General features: G+C 42.8%; 1 protein-coding gene and 1 long non-coding RNA gene across 5 annotated transcripts in view; one reads left to right on the top strand and one right to left on the bottom strand.

The window, feature by feature from the left end:
• The first annotated feature begins 654 nt into the window (after window positions 1-654).
• LOC119435941 (uncharacterized) lies at window positions 655-2,507 on the top strand. The gene is made up of 4 exons (XR_005188934.2): window positions 655-1,398; window positions 1,576-1,655; window positions 1,724-1,785; window positions 2,353-2,507. It is a non-coding gene; the product is annotated as an uncharacterized LOC119435941 (long non-coding RNA).
• A 5,845-nt stretch (window positions 2,508-8,352) lies between these two features.
• The window catches only part of LOC119435936 (calcium-binding mitochondrial carrier protein SCaMC-2-B-like), a 77,925-nt gene continuing 73,874 nt past the window's right edge, over window positions 8,353-12,403 (bottom strand). For 3 of the 4 annotated variants that reach the window (XM_037702638.2, XM_037702639.2, XM_049660901.1), the window contains exon 10: window positions 8,353-10,008. In XM_037702638.2, the coding sequence (XP_037558566.1) occupies window positions 9,830-10,008 (179 nt within the window). In that variant the 3' untranslated portion in view covers window positions 8,353-9,829. The remainder of the gene's footprint in view (window positions 10,009-12,403) is intronic. The other variant, XM_037702640.2, reaches the window with a different exon arrangement.

The raw sequence follows: 12,403 nt of genomic DNA, 5'->3' as shown, positions 1-12,403 counted from the left end.
TCACAGTGATCAGGAACTGCGTTCGAGTTGAGCACAAAACGTGGCTCGAAATGGAGCTCGCATACTGCGCTCGTGTCGTTCAGGGGAGGTTCTATGGAGGTTCTTTTCCTACTTTTTCCGCCTATTTTGATCCTTCGGGACGCCAAACAAGGAGAACTTCAGCCCATCCTTCACATAAACATAGCCTGTTTGGCAGCCAGGCGCCTAACAGTGGTTTTGTCGATGCCGCAGCATGGCTCAGTTACTGCAAGGCATGCGAATCTCTTGCAGGCTATGTGCAAAAAAAAAAAAACACAGAAGGAAAAAAAAAAAAAACACGCGACGACGTCCACAGAAAAAACAACGCACCTCAGCAACTCCAACTAATATGATCGGGCACTGGGCGGGCACTGGGCAGCTGCGCCGTCGCACCCACGTTCCATTGGATGCATTGAGGCGCGTGTTGCTGAATTGATATCAGTGGCAATGCGAAGTCAAAGCTATTGTGAGTTCAAGCGTCTTTTTTCTTTACAAACTGTCGTAATACATCAGCAAGTTAAAGGTTACGTATTTTCAACAGTGTGCTATTGATATAACTGAAAAATAAAGCATCTTTGTATGAGAAAGAAAATGACGTAACCAAGACCGAAAGCATAGTGAAAAAATGGCGAAGACGTTTGCGAGCGGTGTCCGGCAGCAACGTTACTAGACCTCCAGCAGTGCGTGCAAAGGTCGTGCTAAATTGCAAAATAATTAATGAAATGCTTTTGCTCTCCTAGCTTCCCATTGTTAGGCATTAGAGAGAATTTGCTTGTATTTCTGCGGCATAGTGCGTGCATCTACTCATAACGCACAATGTACGATCAATGCACGAGAGCTTTGAATGTGCAAGAGATGTCCAAATCATAAGGGCATTCGATGTCCTCTGGATGACCCTTGACTGCCACGTACCAGTCGAACATACTATAGATGTAAACTGGACGTCGTTAAATATCTTGGATATTTGGTCTTTTGTGGTACATCCAATGGATATTTGTGGTTCACTGGGTCAGCTCCTTATCAGAGCCGTGCCTTACTTTCCCTTTGCGTGAACAAGCGGTGAAGAAGGCGGAATTGCGATGCCAGCTATCGTCACCGACAGATCTGGCCGCGCGCGACAGATCTGACCGCACCAGGGGGCGCGCTGAAGTTACCGCGAGTATAGGGACTTTAGCCGCGAGTAGAAACAGCGCTTGCATGTAGGCTCCCTAACCGCGAGTAAAGCTTCCAGGAGCTTTAACCGCGAGCGTTTCAAAGGGCCGTGCTCATGGTTCTCTTCCCAAGTTCTATCGAGTCTACATAGTGTGTGCACCGCTCGTGGCTCTTTTGGTAACGTTCAAGCCTTGACCAGCGCCTGAAGATACGGTGCAGTTCCTTACAGTACGTATACGTTTACCTGCTACAACTTGCACGCCACTTTTGTTTTGGCGGGCCCGTGCATCTCTTGTATATCCAGGGCAGATATATTTTCAATAGTGTTATGACGATTTTGTGCAATTAAAAATTAATCCGCATAATTACACGTAAAATAAACATCAGGGCTGTAATTCTTTGCAGACTGCTGAGGATCTTTTGAAGAGTGAAGCAGGTCATGAATTGCAATTTTCTTACATTCTTGTCACCCATATATCATTAAGGTAAGTCACATGGTTGCAAGCCAGACGTTGACTGTTTTGTTGACTGTGTCTTTTTATTTCCTACGCAGCAATTTTATTCTTTCACGGAACCACAAGGCCTGCTGGCTTCCATTGTTTTTGTCTAGTTAAGGTAAGTCGCATGGTTGCAAGCCAGAGCCTGAATGTATGCTTATTCGGTCGCTTTGTTTATATTGATGCCATTCTATGATTAGTTAAAAAAGTGTTTCATGGTCCCTTTAGGAAGAGAATGGTTTTATTGGCATGTGGTACAATACCGCAGTGATATTGTAAGAGACACTCGGAAGGAGCAGTTGCCGGCCTTGATTGCCATGGCTAAGCCCACCTGTTGCTACAACCCACCAACACCACTACCTAAATAAAAGTAACGTACTCTTGTAAGAGATTTGTTTGCAAACCATCTAACTGCTAATGACCTACTGCAAGTCGTGTGTGGATTAAACCATTTGCCCGTTTAATTTCACTCTACAGTAGCTTTTTCATACCATATCTGCAACTTAATTCTGAACGTCATCGTACAGCATAAGCTTTTGAGAGAAATTATTGCTTAAATTTATAAAGTAAATGTGACCGAGGTAAAACAACGGCACATATTTTGCTATTTGAAATACCGAATTGCACATCTTTATTGTAAATCAAGTGTGGCTTGCTTACTTTTTTCTTCACTTTTGTATTACAGAGCAAACTTCTGGGGGCCGCCAGTGGTATCCAAGAGGGAAGGGACCTGGATTGCTGTGGTTACTGCAGCTACGTCTTATTTTATGTGGTCACCTTTTCTACTGTATTTAAAAATGTAAAATCATTCTGCATGTCCTTTAATTTATTAGTCAATAAAGCCACTTTTCACGATGTCAGGTTGTAATTTTTTCTATGTTATGCACATTTGCTTTGTATGTGTATTGCACATTTAATATATGTTAAAAATTTTTATGCAAGTTATTATAAATATAATGTAATGCTTCAATTTAATTTTCAGTTCTATATAGTAACATGTGTACTATGAAGCTAGCATACAGATGCATAGTATGCTAAGTAGCGGCCATTAATTTTGTTTACCACGTCACTGTAGGATGACAATCTATAAATGCTGCTTTAAAGACAGCTATGAAAGCCTGCATATTGTTTCTGAAGCCATTATACGTTATGACTTCGGAAACAATATGCAGGTTTTTATAGCTTAATTAAGAATTTTGTTAGACGTCCCCAGAATTTTGTTATATAACAGAATTCTGGGAACGTCTAATAAAATTCTTAACTTGTTCTTGTCAAGATGTTTTATAAAAGCCTGCATAATGTTTCCGAAGCCATTATTACAGAATTCTGGGAACGTCTAATACAATTCTTGAAGTTCTCTTGTTGAGATGTTTATTAGACAACTTTTAGCATAATGTTAGCAGAGCTTGCTGAAGTACCTGTAGACGTCCACGGCTAGAAAATAAATGTCTTGACCAGGACAGCTATTGACTTTTGAATTATCCGTTCAAGACATCTTTTAGACATCAAATAGCTGCTTGTGTGTTTCGTGGGTTAAAGCATGGCAGCGGTACTGTAGCAGTGGGACAGAACCCAGACAGTGTTGCTTGCCGTCGCTTGGAGATACTGAGATTATTTTTTACATTCCACCTCATTAGATAATTAGTCCTAATTAATCAACTTCTCAATTATTTTAATTAGATGAAAAGTGTCAATGAGAAAATTGTAGAGCAACATGAGAAACTCCTGATACAGCTTCCTGTTGCTCAGCATGTGCTACATAAGAGTGTTTTTCCGAGCGTGAAAGAAGCCCGCAAATACTACTGGCAAGGTGCCTCAAGCGGCAGGTCGCGCGGCAATTTTGCGTGTATTTGCGGGCTTCTTTCACGCTTGGAAAAACGCTTTTATGTAGCATGTGCTGAGCAACAGAAAGCTGTATCGGGAGTTTCTCAGGTTGCTCTAAAAATTTCTGATTGACACTTTTCATCTAATTGTAATATTTGAAAAGTTGATTAAATAATTATGGCTAAATATGTAAAAATATGTGGAATGCAAAACATAATCTGCAGTATTTCCAAGTGACGGCAGGCAACATTATCTTGGTTCTGTCCAGCTATGTGGCATTTGCATATTTTTAAATCTCGGTGCATGATAGTTGGGACACCCTGTATATTGAATCATATAATCAAGTGCTGTCTCTCGTCCTTTTGAGTATTCTTCATGGTCACCACCCTTCTAGTTCATCACATTAGCGACTAAAATAAGTTTGTTTACTCAACTCCGACGTAGAATGATTTCTAAAGCATCATATATTGGTATAACCAATTTGACGAGCAGGATGCAGTGCGTCGCAGTAATATGACCTAAGGAGCGCTTCACTGCGAGCCTAGAAATCGGTGCAGCTTTCTTTACGCACACCCATAGAGTTATGCGCACACCACTGACATAATATTGTTCGCATTAGCTGAAATCTTTTTTTTCGTCACTCCTAACGATTCGGGAAAGCACTTAGAACGCGGCCAAGACCAGCGAAAAATCTTTGTGCCGGCCGTGACGTGCCCGAAGCGAATGCATCTTTAACACTTTAATCATCATAGGATAGCTGCTAGTCATTTATTGTCTTCTCTACTAACAAGGTGCGATATGAATTAGCTTAACGCTAGTTATGTCAAATGTGCGATCGCTAATTGCGAACAAAAACACCTGCTTTGAAACCCGCGGCACCAACTGCCGCGCCTCCGCGCCCGGGGAGCGATCTTGCTCGCGACTGCAGCGCCGCCGCTGCTGTCATGATTGCTTGCTTCACTCCGCCGCCGCCGTTGCTCTCACCTCCTCCTTCTAGCCACCGTAGAATCAGTCATAATAGTTAGTTTGACACGGAAGGGGTTAAAAAAACCAGACAAAGCGTACAGCGGCTACATTTCGATGGAGGCGAAATGCGAAAACATTAATTTAACTGTAAAGATTTCCGGCGCATCAACGGTGTCCTCATCACAGAGGCCGAGCCACTACCTAGGACAGACGTGATGTTTATGAAAGTAGGAAACGATCTATTCTTCCCAGCTTCATCTGACGTAGGGCAATTCATCAGCCAACCTCATATGTACATGTCTATGTTGTGCATTATGAAGATGATGTGCTCATAGCCACATCTACGTGGGAGAAACGTATCCAAACTCTTCGGCAGCTCTTCAACAGAGCATGGGCCCGACAGATAAACTTCCGAAGTGTGAAATAGTAACCACCTCAATGATATTTTTAGGCCATATGGTTGGAAGGCAACAAGATAAAAACTGCACAGCACAATAAAAACTGTTTTAAGTGCATGCAAGCCGGAAACTAAAAAAAAACAAGTACGCTTTTTTCTTGGACTTTGTGGGGATTGAGGGTTGTGCCGGCATGATTGCGCGGGCTTCGCCTGCTCTGCCATCCCTCGCCATCGTTCCCCGCTGGCCTCCTTCCCCGCCCGCGCCGCCTAACCGGTTCCCGCGGTGGCGCTGCGCACGCGGCGGTTAGCGGTGAGGGCGGGGCGCTGACGTCACTACGCGGCCGGTTGTCGGCTGCTAGCGGCGGAGCGTGCCTCGGGACTTCTTTATTCTATGACTTCTCTCCGGGACCAGCGCACGGTACGTTCATGCTTTCCTCTCGTCCGCCGACACCTTTGTGACTAGGACTGGAGCTCGCGCATGGTGCCTTTGCCCGTGCGGGGAGCGCGTACTTTGTGCTGATCCTTTCCCGACGCTAAGCCGACGAGCGGTGCCATTAGTGCTCGCACGAGGTCGTACCTCGCCGACCCGCACTTGCCGAAAGCCTAAGCTGAAGGATATTGCCCGTGCTCTCGCGAGTTGACCCATTGGTTATCGCCAGAGCAAGTAGCATAGCCGCCGGGACTTTTCCTAGCGGCGTGTCCCAGCTTGAGCCTGTGCTCTCGCCGCGACGTGCAATAGGCGCCTGTTATTGTATTTTCGCCCTGGTGCGGGACCCCTTTGGCTCCCCTCCGCGCGGGCGTTTGTGCAGTGCTGGTGCCGACGGTTTCAGTAAACGGTGTCCGTCAACTCAGGACTTTACTGTGTTTTTGCGTGTGTCGCTCGGTAGCCCCTTGCGGCCTCTGAGCTCGCGCGCGAGCGGTGCTGGAGGCGACGGCTGACGCGGCCCTGTGGCTCGCTAAGCTCGAACCCGCAGTGGTTGGTCTCCTGTGAGACACCAAGAACCCACAACTTGTGAGTTACGGTTTAATTTCCCATTACCATGAGAAGGCACTACCTTTTATTGAATTAGCACATAACACATAATTAACCTTGTCACTTCAACTTGGGGGGAGAGAAAATGCATTTTAAGGCCTGAAAAACGTGATAATCTCTAGACCCATTACGAGGGTGTTTAACGCTCAGAAGGAATTTTTCCTCCTCACAGATGCTTCTGACAAGGGCATAGGTGTAGTTCTTATGCAAGAACACAGTGACTTATTCCATTTCACATGCGAGCAGGAAGCTTCTTTCGCATGTAACTTATGAATGCTTATAGTATTAGTGTGGGCGATCAAGAGGTTACACCTTTTTCATTACATAACTACGTTGACAATCCAAACATACCCGCCGTGGTTGCTTAGTGGTTATGGTGTAGGGCTGCTGAGCTTGAGGTTGCGGTAACGAATCCCGGCCACGGTGGCCGCATTTCGATGAGGGCAAAATGCAGAAAACACCTGTGTACTCAGATTTAGGTGCACGTTAAAAAACCCTGGGTGGTCTAAATTAATCTGCAGTCCCCCACTATGGTGTGCCTCATAATCAGATGGTGGTTTTGGCATGTAAAACCCCATAATTTTTAACAATCCAAAAAGAACAGCAGCCTCTGTTGCACTTGTCGCAGGCTTTTCAAAGTGTTTCAAAGTACCTTATAGGTACTTTGAAACACTTCTTGAACATAGTAAGAAAACGTTGCCAAACTGTCGTAGAGGCTGCTGTGAACACGTGAACTTAACATTACTGCAAAACGGTGAAAAATTGCTTGCTCTTGCTTCAGCAATGCCATCATGCGACGTCATCGAAAGCAGCTGGACCAGTAGTACTCTCAATAATAATAGCTAATTTTGAATTAAATAAATTAAAAATACTATGATAATGTATGTTTACGATTTCAAAAATACAGAATAATCATTTCATCTTTGCACTCAGCGTAGCTGCATCAGCTGCGCATGGCGTCAGAGATGGCAGCAGCGTGCTGCACAGTGTAGTTTACCCATATATAGGTGTTCTGTGGTTTACCGTGGCCGCGACAGGGTGCTGTGACACGCCCTTTTGCCACCGGGACACAACTGTTGGCCAGGGCTTTGCCCTCGTGGCTTCTCCTCTGTGTAGCTTCCATCGTGCCACGAGATTCGCGAGACGTCCTTTAATAGTGAGGCCATTCTATGATTAGCTAGAAAAGTGTGTCAGGGCACCTTTAACTGTTGAGTTATTTCATGGCGTTTAGTTCAAGAATGTTCTTTCAAAGTCGAGCACATAAGAGGCTCAGAAAATCTTGATTATTTGAGTAAGTCATGATCATCTAGCAATGATTCTCTTGCTTGGAGAGTTCATGATATGCATTTTCTCTTGTTTCTTCACTTGGGCGATGTCTGTATGTTGCTGAATTTGTGTAGTGTTGTATGCACTTCACCTGTTTTTTTTTTTTTTTTTTTTTTTTTTTTTTTTCTGGAGACGAAAAACCTTTTACATAGGGGGTCTTCAAAAGGGGTCCTGTCGTGGACACCAATCTTGTGATGATATGCTCAATGTAGTTGTTGCACACGAGGGTGACTACCCCAGTACATGGCTAAAATTTCAAGATTAGAATTTTTTGGTCACCACGGAGACCGAAGAAGACAATGAAGCCGGTTGTGACGTAAAACAGAAACACCTAAAAAAAATTCAGTAGAAATTTAGCGATAAGTGCGAGATAAATGCATTAAGCATTACGTCGCACCTCTCTGAGGTCCCAGATCCACGATTTAAACAGCGTGGATCTGGATCTGGGAATTTGTACACATTGCAAGGTCTTGTTCAGCAGCTCACTCAACAAATGTCCAGCTTTTTCGAAGAGCAAAGTGCAACTGACAGTGGTCCGAAGCAGACCACCATCAGTTGCACTATATATATATATATACATACACACACACACACATGCAAGTTTTTCTAAGCTCTCCCATCTGCCATATAAAAAGGGCACAATAAAATATATTAAGAATCTTTAGAGGTGGAGAGGTGTGAAGCCGCATACCTGGAATATATCAAGAGTTCTTAACCACTGAAAAGCATGTAGCTATGATGAGCCCAGAGTAAAAAAAAATTGTGGTTTCACATGCCAAAACCACAATATGATTGAGGCACGCCATAGTGGGGGACTCCAGATCAATTTGGCTAACCTGGGGTTTTTCAACGTGCACCCAATGCACGGCACACGGGCATTTTTGCCTTTTGCTCCCACTGAAATGTGGCTACCGTGGCCGGGATTTCATCATATGCCCTCGGGCTTAGCAGTCGAATGGCTAAGCCACTATGTCACCACAGCTGCCGAGCCCAGAATCAGTTTGAATTATCAAAGTTCCACTCCAGCTTTTATTATGGTCAAGCAAGAAGCACCGAGTAACGGTTACTCACCTTGTACCTGCTCAATACAGACACAAGGAAGCTCTGCATATACAAAAATGCATACTGTTTTGTTCAAATTGTTCAAAAGAGAAATGAAGTACCTTTATTCATTACTGAAATGTACAGTGATCTAGAAAAATGATGAAAGTTCATAGTTCATAGAACTGGCAACACTTGGCAAGAATGCCACAAGCCTGTTAAGGAAATGAGCTCATACAGCCAAGCATTGTCTTGATGAAGGTGCATGCAAAGTGGAAGAGAAATATCAGTGCAGTTTCCAAATTTGGAATTCAATAATTATTTTCTTCGTCTTAGTAGCAGCACTGAGACAGTTCTGGAATGAATAACAGAGAACATTCAAGATTGAAAGGTGACTTCAGTAGAGCAGCTGTAGCATCAAAAAGTCGTTCACTTATAGAGAAATATTACCATGCAAGAGCATACTTTCACGCTATAGTGCACTCAGGCATTGCAAAGTATGAAGGGGGCAATGTCTTGCCATAGTCTAGGTATTAGCAATATTCAGTCTTGGACAGACTTGAGGCTAGGCTGTACACAGCTCAAAAATAAATAATATAGCTTCTGCAGCATCAAAATTAACCATACTTCGCAAATGCCCAAACTAACTTTGATAATCTCTAGAGAAATATAGGACCCTCGGGGATGTACAACTGCCCAGACATGCAACATCTGCTTGCAGTTCTCTCTGACAGTTCAATAGAACAGACAAAATAAAGATTGTATGTACAGAATCAAACTACATATTTCACACCTGCAGATATTTGCCCTGCATCGACAGCAGTATGCGAAAGCTCGAAAAAACATGAACAACTGTACTGGTGCAAGCTTGGATGCAGACCCTTACATTATCACAGTGATGTGCATCATAGCTTAGCCTTGCATGTGGCAGAAGTAAAATAAAAAGGGGGGAGGCAGCTAGTCAACGGTACCTCTATAGCTGTTAAGCACAAGTCTTAACTTTACGATGAAATAACAAGCTTGCCAAGACAGGGCACCTCATTAAAATCAAGATCACCGGTTCAACAAGAGTACATCAATGCATACCTAGTAATAGGTGAAATTGGCAATATATGTATATATGCAAAGGCTGCACGAACCTTCACTATGCGCCCCTCGTGTGCTTCCCTTCACAATATTCCTAAATAATGGGCAAGCCTGACCAAAGCAACATGGGATTCTCTCGCTCTGTGCAGGCCGCTTTACGTGCAGCATGCTTGCAAGGATGGCAGGAAGAAGTTACATGACTTTGGGTGCAACATTAGCAATGCACGAAGTTGCTGGAAATTTCCAACTGCCACAAAAGCCACCCTTTGCCCTGGAGAATTACGTGGTCTAAAGAAACAAGCACACAGCCACTAATAGATAACAAGCCACATTGTACAAATCAAATAAAAACTGTATGATAAGCACCGCAATCTTTTTGCTAGTACGATAGCTGCATTTTAAGCACAGACAACTCTGCTCCAAGCAGATTGGCAGCAAAATTGAAAAGACACAATCTGCTTCAAAATATCTCTAAATGAAGATAAGTTCTCATGTCATGGTGACACCCAAGGCTCTACGTGAGTGTTCATAAACAACATAGCTAATGCTGACAGCAGGAGCCACTTTCATGAAGTTTGGAGTGATGCCACGATAAAGGCCACTGAAGCCTTCAGTGCGGACGATGCCTTTGATGAGTCCAATCATGGAGGCCCGCTCGTGTTTTCCATCTGCAGTATATGAGACACATCAACACCTCAATTCGATTACCTCACATGAGATAACAGAGCATTTTCTGCTGTTGTAAATGTAGAAAAAAAAAAAAAAGTTAATGCGAGACTGAAAGGTGACTTCAGTAAAGCATCTTCTCAAACCTAAGCACCCCTCAGTTTTTCATGCCCAAGAAGACAAAAGCAGAAGATTGGAAGCAAATAAAATATAATATAAAGTCCAGGTTAGAAACAAAATTTTTTATACAGAAATTCAAAATTAAGCAGTTCAAGAGACGTTGAATGTAGGAAAAAGTATGGTTATTGAGATAAACTACTGCACACTGTCAGCACACTACAGCTGCTCACTCAGGTTGTAACAGTTATGAAGTATTCCGTGCTGCCTCTCTAGGCGCTACTCTTAATAATACTCTTAATACTAAGACTAATAGTATTCTTAATACCATAACTCTCCTGTTCCTTTAAGTGTTTGCCACAACTTTCGCTTGAAGGGCAAAAACATACATCCAATGACAAAGGCGGTACTAAAGCTAAAATTTTTTTTTTTGTTCTTCCTTACTCAGAATACTAGGAGGATTTAAAAAATAAAACATCATGCAAGCACATACTTTCTCTTAGGTGTTGAAATATATCAAACCAAAATATTCACAGCTCACGTCTGGCTGTATATGGCATCAACTGAATATAGCTGGTAGCCGAAATGCTTCGTAGGAGCAGAATTTCTGCAAGCAGGAACTATACAAATGATGAATTTCTACAGGTGAAATTACTGCAACTGTTGACTGTGTTACAGCTCTGCCAAATAAAACCGACTAATGCTTCCCACAGTTTTATACAAACAAGAACACTTGTTCGTCAAGGGCATGACTAGTACTGCATGTCGTTTGTCACTGACTGCTCTAGATTCAGTCACAAACACTGACCTTACACAAAAACATGAGGGGAGAGATTATTAAAGAAAAAAGAATAAAAATTAAATTGACACAGGACGGCTCATTTGAAATTAACCACTTACATACTACATAAAATATATGGAGACTACTACACAAACATGAAAAACAAATTTAGGTGCATTGCAAATGAACGAGGATGAGTATAGTTGGCGACAACCCAAGAATGCAGTGGAAAATACATTGCCTGTTCAACTCTACAGAAGTATGTTCCTTCATTTCCATGATGTCACAGTGGAGATGAACTTCTTTCAATGTGGGTGTGTCTCGAGGACTATGTTTTGTAGCATGGAAAGCAGGTGCAGTGCGGTTGTGTTGGCAAAGCTTGTACTAAATTCTTAGGCTGTCATCAAGTATAGGAACGAGCGTGGTCCTGTGTTCGTTGTCCCTGTCTATTTGTGTGCTGCTTACAATGGATCCCTTCCAACTTGCCTACTTTACCAAACTTTGGTCAATGAACTGTACAGCTTATCAAAGAAAGGAAGTTGGCTAAAAAGAGGATCTTAAAGGGAGTCAACTATAGTTTCCCAATAAGATATCAGTGTGGAAAAGGCAAGATTGATGCATAATGTTTTGTGGCAGTGGTGCAAGACTTGTAAAACAGTGTAAACATGTACTAGAAGGGTAGTAGTGTTTGCTGAACTCATTGGATGCACACTGCAGGACAGGTTTCCAGTAGGAAACACTGACATGGACAGCAGCGAAGAAGACACATGACACACCGCTAGGTAGTCCGTGGTCAGAATGGCTCGTTTAGCGTTCTTGGAATGATCGGAGTCATATGGCAGAAAACCGTTACATGACTGAGTCTTGTACTTCCAGTGGTGTGTCGCGTGTCTTCATCCCTTCCTGCAAATATGCAAGTTCCGAGACATATCATTACTTAGGTATCTTCAGCTGACAATCCTTAGTTAACTTGCTAGAAATACATAAAACACTAAATTTATGGTAACAAATAATGTCACTGTCAAATTGCACATTCAACTAATGCACAGCATCGGATTATTTGAAAATTTCTATCTGTCATAGCCCAAAGCATATTTAGGAGCACCATTACTAAAATGGGACATTCGAATCTTCTGTTACATTAACGGAGTACCGAGATGACACTTCCAGCTTTGCATTTTTTATTTTATGTGAATGTCCTAGACCTCAAAAGGCTTTGAAAAAATACTGGCAAGCCTCAGAATGCCCTAAATAATTAACTATAATTTTCTATGAATCAGTTTGGCTTCAGTTGATGGGTCATGATGTAGAAGGTGGTCACGTGGGAGCAAAACATTACGACGTTTTGGCACTCGCTCTGGCTCATTCGGTTGTCTGCTATGCTGCTACAGTCGAACCCACTTACAAAATACCGGTTTTAACGATATATTGAATACTATACCAGAGCAGTCCCCGCCGCCATGAATTTTTGTGTGGGTTCTATGGTAAAATAAATCGCT

This window comes from Dermacentor silvarum, chromosome 1 (assembly GCF_013339745.2).
Source record: "Dermacentor silvarum isolate Dsil-2018 chromosome 1, BIME_Dsil_1.4, whole genome shotgun sequence".
Lineage (NCBI taxonomy): Eukaryota > Metazoa > Arthropoda > Arachnida > Ixodida > Ixodidae > Dermacentor > Dermacentor silvarum.
The sequence above is the reverse complement of the archived record's forward strand: the minus strand, read 5'-3'. Positions and strand labels throughout refer to the sequence as shown.